The sequence below is a fragment of the Megalops cyprinoides genome, chromosome 1 (genome assembly GCF_013368585.1).
Source record: "Megalops cyprinoides isolate fMegCyp1 chromosome 1, fMegCyp1.pri, whole genome shotgun sequence".
Lineage (NCBI taxonomy): Eukaryota > Metazoa > Chordata > Actinopteri > Elopiformes > Megalopidae > Megalops > Megalops cyprinoides.
The window spans coordinates 20,192,262-20,201,553 of NC_050583.1; the positions used below are offsets into that span (position 1 = coordinate 20,192,262).

The 9,292-nt window shown below is 40.5% G+C and overlaps 1 protein-coding gene and 1 non-coding gene across 2 annotated transcripts; one reads left to right on the plus strand and one right to left on the minus strand.

Annotated features, from left to right (window-relative positions):
* Positions 1–3,746: 3,746 nt before the first annotated feature.
* trnaa-agc lies at positions 3,747–3,819 on the minus strand. The gene has a single exon. It is a non-coding gene; the product is annotated as a tRNA-Ala (tRNA).
* Positions 3,820–5,168: 1,349 nt separating this feature from the next.
* galk1 (galactokinase 1) lies at positions 5,169–9,071 on the plus strand. The gene is made up of 8 exons (XM_036544037.1): positions 5,169–5,648; positions 6,195–6,384; positions 6,654–6,773; positions 7,405–7,540; positions 7,660–7,841; positions 8,016–8,166; positions 8,443–8,605; positions 8,709–9,071. Exons 1-8 carry the CDS (start codon positions 5,478–5,480, stop codon positions 8,778–8,780), a joined length of 1,185 nt encoding a protein of 394 aa, XP_036399930.1. The 5' UTR covers positions 5,169–5,477; the 3' UTR covers positions 8,781–9,071.
* Positions 9,072–9,292: the final 221 nt, after the last annotated feature.

Sequence of the window (9,292 nt, forward strand, 5' to 3'; positions counted from 1 at the left end):
GCAGATTTGCTAGATGGATGCGTGCCCATTTCGGGCAAGGGTACTCACCTAGAAAAATTAGTTTTGAAACATTACTCAGAAACACCACGTTTTTTTCGTGTGAAATACATTGTCTGTAAATAGCCATTGGCTTGAAATTAGCTAGCGTCATCTATCTCTTTGTCATCTCTACTTTACCCAGATAGGTGCTCTCAGATGGCATCTCTCTGTTCATTTTGGAAAAGTGACAAAGCATAGAATGCTGAAAATAAAACCAAACGCTGAAAACCTCACCCCAAACACTGCTTGTTGCCACAGTCAGGATGAGTGCGAGCTGAAGATACTGCATCACAGTCATATTCTTAACACCACTGACAAGGTGTCTCCCGGGAGAGAATAAGAAAACTCTTCATATCAGCTGTGCGGAACTAGACAAGGTCCCATTTCATGGTTTGTCCTTTGGTCAAGAAGCATGAAGCAAATTCTTTTTTTGCAGCTCCCTTGGGAGTCTGTGCTCAAAGTCCATCTACTGTGTCTTCCACAGTCTTTCATCTGAGTTATTCTATCATTTCCTCTGCTTCTGTTTTCCCCTGACATGTTTTCTGTTGCGTTGCCTTTCTTGCTCCATTCCTCTGTCTGTCTTTCACTGCAACAACACCTCGGCACTCATATGCCTCATCTCACTCCTTTATTCTCCCTGCCCTCTCTCCTTCTCATTTCTTTATTTCTCTCCCTCTCTCCCCCTGCCCTCTCCTGCCTGTGTGACCTATCAGCATCAGGGGGCCTGTGTTTTGAAACTTCTTTTTCCTCCTGAAGGAACTTTGATGACTTCAGTTTGTCTCACAGCAACAGGCAAAGGAGACTAGTGGTCATCTCCTCATTTACATGCCCTAAAACCCCCCCACCATCAATGGGCAGTTAAAACTCTTCAGTCAGGTTAATTTGTGTAAGAACACAACTCCACTTACATGCTTGAAAAAAATAAACAATTTACAAAAAAGCAAGGATTTTGTGCCAGTGTTTGAGGCTATGGCAGCATGGCTTTTGTTGTGCAAATCTGTGGAATGGGCCAAACCAGTCCAAAAAGAGGAGCATTTACATAAAAGGCTTTTGTCCACAGTTAAAAGTTTTGTGAGCATTTAAAAATGCCATGTGACGCATCAGTTACTCTGATATATTCAGTTCAAAATCAACCTTACATGAATGATCCATAGAGAGTAAGTTGCTGTTGGTCTCAGAATACTGAAAATGTTCCCACAAACCATGAAATTTAGAAAATACTAATGACCATAGAAAATGTTAAGGTTCATCATGAACACAATCTGTGTTGCTAGGTAACAGAGCAGATAAAGCAGCGGTCGAGAGTCATTACCCTCTCTTCAATGCGAGCATTTCCTTAGCAACAGAACAGTTGTGCTGTGATGACGAACTAGAATGGGGACAAAAGCTCATTAAGAATAGAGAATCGTCTATGATTTAACTCTGTTGGCCAACACCAACTGCATCTGCACACAGTACCTGCTGCAAGCATTCACACTGGTGGAGCCAGTCACTGCACAGCAATGCTTCTGTACAAAAATCCATATCACGTATTGCTCAGGTGAAGGACATGTACTTAGAATCACAGTGAATTATAAATCCACCCCCTGACTGAGGACAAATACATTCCTCAAATGAGGCCAAAATAGTCTGATGATTCATTTTTATTCTCTCTGATCTACCTGCAAAAACAAAAGATTTTGGCATGAAGTTCTGTGAAAGTCATTAATTTCCATGACTCTTAAATGTAAGTACCATGCATTCTCTGCAGATGCTATGGCAAGATTACACCCTGCTTTGCAAATAACCATACGTCATGTACTTTGATGTGAGCACTTCTGGTTTTTAAGCAGTGATCAGCGGTATTGTAAGGGAGCAGATCCCTTGGTGCCTTGTGCTGCTGTTTAGATGCTGTAAATAATCCTGAGGCTCACTCTGCATGGAGGCACAGTGGGTTCTCAGACTCCACAGCTCGTAACACACGTTGCATTCCAAGCAATGTTCTCCCACTTTACAGCCCTCCTGTGTGAACCATTTGATCATTCCATTGCAGTTGTTTGTTTTTTTTTACTTTTTTGCTTAATGACATGCATATGATTATAATGTTATTTACTACCTCTTGCTCTTGCTCCTTGTATAACCGAACAGAATTTATCTGCCCCCCAAACCAAATTTATTCAGATGAGGAAAAGAGTGTGTTTTGGGGGGGGTTGAAAATACCAGACAGCATAGCAATAGTGAAGCAGATCGCCATGGTGATAAGGTCTAATTAAACAGCCTTTACCTCCACCCAGCATTCTTGTTCTACAGCAGCCCTGACTGGGAGGGACCTCAATAGGGGGACTGACACTTTGCTTTACAAATACTGGGGGGTGTGTGTTTGAATGTAGAAAGGACAGAAAGTGCCATTAGTTCCCATGGCAATATTCAGATGGCTTCATTTCCAGTAACGTGCAAATAATTTTTGTGTTATAATTATTATTTTTTTCCTTCAGACTGGTATGAGTTAGGTGTTATCATGGTAGGTGCAGAAGGATCTGCTTTAGAAATTAAAGTGTAGGCTAAATAAAAATCAAATTATTCTCCAACCCCAACTGTGTGTTTTAGTGTCCTCCATCAGCAAAAGACCTGCAGAGAGATCTATTTGTCTATATAACTTCCCCCTGTAAAAAGTACCTCAGAAGCGAATACTTTATTATCGAAAAAAAATCTGTCAAGGCAATTTGACTGAATTGAAAAATATCTTTACAAAACTTATAAACGCCAGAGAAAAAATACTTCAAATACTGTGTATGGATCCTGGCAAGCTAGAAAAAAGCATATCTAATATCTTGATGAGATAGCACGATCGATTTAGGTTATGCTTATGCTTCACATAACATTTCACCTCATTGAAACTTTTGACTGTCATAGATTGCCCCTCAATGCCTGAAATTCTGCGGGTACTTGAATGACACCGACAGCGCCTTCGGCCGTCGATCGTCATCTTAACAGATGTCAGGCAACGCCACCCGCTGGACAAGAGAGCAATTATCAACGAAAAGCAAGGGACTATCAATATGAGGAGCATTATTCGGAAATGGCAGACCATGAGAATTGTGTTTTTAAAAAATCCAGAACAGAAAATACCATTGCCCAGACGTCGGCTACTAATTTTGAAATATACATGATGGGCCGTGGCGAAAATATACAAAGACGAGGCCTATGGGGCAAAAAGTAGACTTGTGGCAAAAATACACAAAAACTAGATCTATGGGACAAAAAGTGGACTTAGTTCGCCAGTTGGGTAAACGATAGTTTTATTTGGAAAACAACTGAAAAAGTTGTGAACTATAACTTTGCTTACTGTAAATCCAAAAAGTGTTTAGTAGTCGTTAACAACTTATAAACTTTATCTACTCCTTATCTCCCCAAAATATTCGAATTCATTGGTGTTTGTACATTATTTAACTGTATTGTGTGAACAAGTAATAACAGGCAATGAAATATTTTTTAAATAATATAAAGAAAATTGTAGGCTAACTATAATCCTCCAATTTCAGAGAACGATAACGACGGTTGTTAAACGGTGTCATTAGAGTCTAAGAGAGTTATTTCACGAGGATTGTTTACAACTGTACTGTAGCACTGTAACAGAAGGGGGAGTTTACGTTTGTACAACTGACGTTAGCAAGGACACAATTTAACACTACCATTTAAAAAAAAACCGAGTTGCAGAGAGAAAATATTGGAGGATGCGGGCATCGATCCCGCTACCTCTCGCATGCTAAGCGAGCGCTCTACCATTTGAGCTAATCCCCCTCGCCGAACACGGAAGAGGTAGCAATGTTTATAAAGTTATATTGATATAACCCAAATTGGCCAACATCGGCCAATTCAACAAGATATAGTGACCCCTATCCTATATTAATCAATCATCAAATTTACAGTGGCGGTAGGTTAAGTGTGACTTATTTTTGGATGAATGTTGGCGAGTTTCAATGGTCTACAGCAGCGTTTCCCAAACCTCTCCTGGAGGACCCCTTGTCCTGCATGTTTTTAGAGCTCTCCCTGCTCCGACACAGCTGATTCAAATGATCAGGTCGTTATGAACTCCTGAAGCTGCTTAATAACAAACTCGTCATTTAAATCAGCTGTGTTGGAGCAGGGAGAGATCTAAAACATACAGGACAAGGGGCCCTCCAAGAGAGTTTTGGGAAACGCTGGTCTACAGGATACTGAGGAAACGCTTATGACGGCTGATAAAAATTGGCATCGAATTGATGTTATCTGAATAGTGTAATATTCTGCCGGAATGAGCAAACAAATCAAGCTGTGCAACAATAACGCCTGACAAATGTGCCACAACAAATGTGTTTTTTTTTTTAATTAAACAAGGGGCGATGTAACGATTGGCCAGTATGTTTGCAACGCTGCAGTTCAATGCGTGCGTCTGTTCGGGTACCCTAGACAAGTTACTTTTTCTTGTAATATTTTAGATTTATATTGTTCTAAAAGTAGCCTGTCGTTGTGCAGTTTGGGTCTGGGAATATGTCAGAGATAGGCCTACCGTCTTGCTACATAGGTAGGTTTCTGTACCGTGTACATTTTAATGGAGTAGACATAGATTGCAATTTAAATTTTTAATATTTAAATCCATGAACTGTAGTAGAGAATTGCTTGTGGCATAGTGATTATTTGTTATACCACATTATCCATTTTGAAAGTCTCGTGTGTCCTAACAGGCAGTCGTCCACTGTGTTTTGCCACATTTGTTGTTCTTTAAATCTTCATATCCCTACTTAAATCCCCCTTTCAGCGTTATCCTTGCATTAAACTCCCTACTCACGATTACTGATGCCTATTTACTTTGCCTTTGAACGTGTGTTACACATACATCTTGACTACAAACTCGAGTTTATATGCTATACTTTCTTGATCATAGCAATATCTAAAACAAATCGAGCATAACTTGGATAATCAGGTTAAATGAAGAAAGAAACTGTATATGTACCCAGTTTAATGAAATATCCCCAGGCGTGGCAGAAAAATACAATACCCAGATGCCCCACGTGTGACTCGAAGCCAATCAGAATCCAACATTTAACGCCATTGACTAGAAACTCCCTCTCTTACGTGTAATTAAGGAAACGAGTGGCTGTCATGTGCCTACAGGAGTATTGTAACTTGAATTGAAGTGAAAGGGCTCCAAAACAACTCGGACTTAAGATACACAGAGCCATTTTCTTTTTGGAAAAAAATCTTTGCGAGTTGCAAGGTATTCAAAACTAAATACAGCTCAAAAAGTTAACTATATCGGTTAAAAGCGCAGTGTGTAACTTTGCAGGTCTGCCTTTCTAGTGAGTACTCAATTCATACAGAGATAGCCGATTTAAAGGTAGCTAGCTGTCTTACTCCCGATCTTTCAGCTGACGACTCTTATACGGAATACACCAACTCGACGCAGATATTTTTCCAAAATGACCAGCTGCTGTCCTGTGCCAAGTGTCAAAGATATGGTTGCAGAGGCTCGGCAGGTGTTCCGGGAAAGCTTCGGGGGACAGGATCCTGAAGTGGCGGTGTGCGCCCCGGGGCGAGTCAATTTGATTGGAGAGCACACCGATTACAATGAAGGATTCGTTCTACCAATGGTGATTTAAGATGCAAGCATACAAAAAGTTACATTTGGTGAAAAAGTGTGCCTAAACTGGCTTGTTAGGTGGCTGTTTTGTTAACTTACATGTTTACATGTAACTTACATGTTTTGTGACGATTGCAGTTGTAAGGTTCTGCATTTGAGGTCTGTTTGTTGTCATTTGGTCCAATGTTAAGTAGTCAAATTTAACTTTAACCTGATTGTGATTCCATAGTATGTCGTATTTTTCTCTTTATGTTCAGGGAAGGAATAATTGAGCCTATTGCAATTGTAAGATCATGAGCCCACATCCCACAAAAACAGGAAACAACAGAAGTGGGATTATTATTATTAGTCGCAGTAGTAGTAATTGTTGTTGTAGTGTTCTGGTAGTTATTAAATTATTAAAAGTTTTCTCTTGCTTGAATGAAATACCCTAATCTTTCTGTAAAATGTAAACAAATCGTAAACACCACTGGATAGCAATTGAAAGGCAACATAATATATATCCAAAATGCATAGCATGACACTTACATTGTTAAGTCTGTATGTCCCATTACAGGCATTGCCCCTTGTGACAGTTATGGTGGGTAGTCGGACCCAAGACCAAAATGTTTCTGTTGTAACTGCAAATGAGGCTGTGGAGGAGCCTAGGAGAGTGGACTTTGAATTGCCTAAAGACAACCAGCCCCTGTCTCCTGGGCAACCAAACTGGGCAAATTACGTGAAAGGAGTTGTGCAACACTACAGGGGTAACTCCATGTTCAAAATAATTAATCTATTCATTTGATCAGTAGTATTAATTTACAGCGGCATACATCTGCATTGTTAAACCAGGTTGGACATTAGGAAGCATGCCCACACATTTAGGTTCATAAGGACTCTTTTAAAACATTAGGATAAATGTTTCTCTTGCAAGGACAAATTTTACATCCGTCTGATGGAGTCATCCTTGTGTGTATGTGTCACTGATTCCATTTAACCAAGATAAGAACTCACCACTCTCAATCTCTGTGCACAGCACAACCCCTTCCTGGATTCAGAGCTGTAGTGGCCAGCAGTGTACCACTAGGAGGAGGACTGTCCAGTTCAGCCTCTTTGGAAGTTGCAGTGTACACATTCCTGCAGCAGCTGTGTCCAGGTAAGAATCAGTCCTGATACTGACAATCCTTAGACTACTCAGTGAGACACAGGTATCATAGTTAGAGGTGAATGTATTGAAATGTGCGATACAGATAAATATTCCAAATATTGCAATATTCCAAGGACATGAGATACAGCCTTGGTGAGTTCTCTGCCAGACTAATGCCCTGTTGAACTTCTCACATATAATTAGTGTTAACCTCTCTGTCTGTCTCTCTCACATACAAACACAAAACACTCATGATTCATACTTGACCCATATGGCCCAATCATGAGAAAACACAGGAAAAGTACATATATGAATTGGTTAATGGATGTGGATAAGTAGAGGGATGACATTGTGAACAGAATCATTGACTTCAGTGGTATAGCTCAGAATGAACAGCCATACCCTGCACACATACTGCATTTATACTGGTTTGTACTGGTTTGTAGACAGGGCCAGTTTTTACGACAGTATATTTTTAATCGGTCTTTTTGGTACTTTCCAGAAGTCAGTAGGCAGTAAAGTCATGTGATTGTTTTCATCACCTAGCAAGTTTTGTCCTAGAATAAAAGAACATGCAATCAGGTAATGGTTTATAATTTTAATTACAGGGATTATAATGGTTTCTCACCCCTTCTTGCAGATGATGGGGACAAGGTTGCAAAAGCTGTGGCATGTCAGAAGGCCGAGCATACCCATGCTGGAGTGCCCTGTGGCATCATGGATCAGTTTGTGTCTGTTTTGGGCAAGGAGGGCCATGCTCTCTTGATTGATTGCAGGTACGGGCCCACTCACATCCATGCAGTATTCTTTCTCTTTCAGTACATCCTATAGATGTTCTTATAACACTTCCATGGTTGACACAATTTGTACCTCACATACCCTGTTGGTCCTCCAGGTCTTTAGAGGCCACATTAGTGCCACTGGCTGACCCCAGCCTGGTCATCCTCATTACCAACTCCAATGTAAGGCACTCTCTGACTGGCAGCGAGTACCCAAGTCGCCGGAGGCAATGCGAAGAGGCAGCAGCAATTTTGGGCAAGAACAGCTTGAGGGAGGCCACCCTGCAGGATCTAGAGGGTGAGAGAAACTGGGAGGAAGGGAAAAGTATGACAACCAAAATGAGATGATGAATGGGATAGAGAGGTAAACGGGAGAATACAGATAGCTGAAATTTGTGAAACCTTTTATTCTGAAAAAACATTCCATAATTTTTATGGTAGTATTGATAGTTTTATGTTTCCGTGCTGCCAGATGCCAAGGGGCGCCTAGATAGTGTGACTTTCCGACGAGCGCGTCATGTGATTGAAGAGATTGGGCGCACTACGCAAGCAGCAGAGGCACTGAAACGAGGGGCGTACCGAGAGTTTGGCAGACTAATGGTGGAGAGCCACAACTCACTCAGGTAACAATACAAATAAATATTAGACAAAAACCTACATATAAAAAACATATTACAGACTCATAGACATTATATTCAGGTAAAATGTATGTCATTAGTGAACTAGTTATAAAATCACAAGTGTCCACAGAGGAAGTCTTGAGGAAAAGGCGTGTTGCTGCCTGTACTGAAAGCTGCTGCAGAAACTCAGTGAAGGAGGAAACGACTTCACATTTTTTGTTGCTTACATGCAAATGTGTGTGTTTTTTCTCTGTTCTGGAATGTGGTGATGGTTGCCAGGGACCATTATGAAGTGAGTTGCAAGGAGCTAGATGAGCTAGCCTCTGCAGCCATGGGCGTGGAGGGTGTTTACGGCAGTCGCATGACCGGTGGAGGTTTTGGTGGATGTACTGTCACCCTGCTGGAGGCTGAAGCTGTAGACAGGGCCGTCAAGCACATCAAGGTGGGTTGTGATTGATCATGCCCAAGTGTTTATTCAACAAATTGATTTCCATGTCATTATGCTTGCTGTTACAAGAGCTGAACTTCCTTTGGTGTTTGTGTAGGAACATTACAGCGGGTCCCCCACCTTCTACATCACTAAACCATCAGAGGGAGCACGAGTCCTCAGCCTTTGAGTCAGGATTGCCGACTTGCACACGTGCACAGATTCATACAATACATACTTTTACGAAAAGTTACAACTGTTAATCATGAACCATTGCTGAGAAAGCTTCCAACAGGGGTGCTTATTGTGATTAATATAACATTCAAATCAAGATCAAGTGAATGTACTTTATAGCACTGTTTATTAATCAACAGGAAGATTGCAGAACATTACCCCTTGATATAAAATAGTGACTGTTCATTGTCTTTTTTTTCTTGCTTAACTTTTTTTTCCAATATGACAGAACTGTCACTTGGGAAAGCATGGCCATAAATTGAACGTGTTGAACATTTTTTGAAAATAGCAATTTATTGGAATTGTAGAAAAATAAATAAAAGACTTCAAGTAGTACTGTAACGAAGATAAAACTGACCTCGAATCATTGTATTTAATTTGTTGGAATACTTTGCACAACTTTGACTTGAATTGCTTCATTTTAAGTGGTGTACTAATAATAATTAAAAAAAAAAATTCGAAACCAGC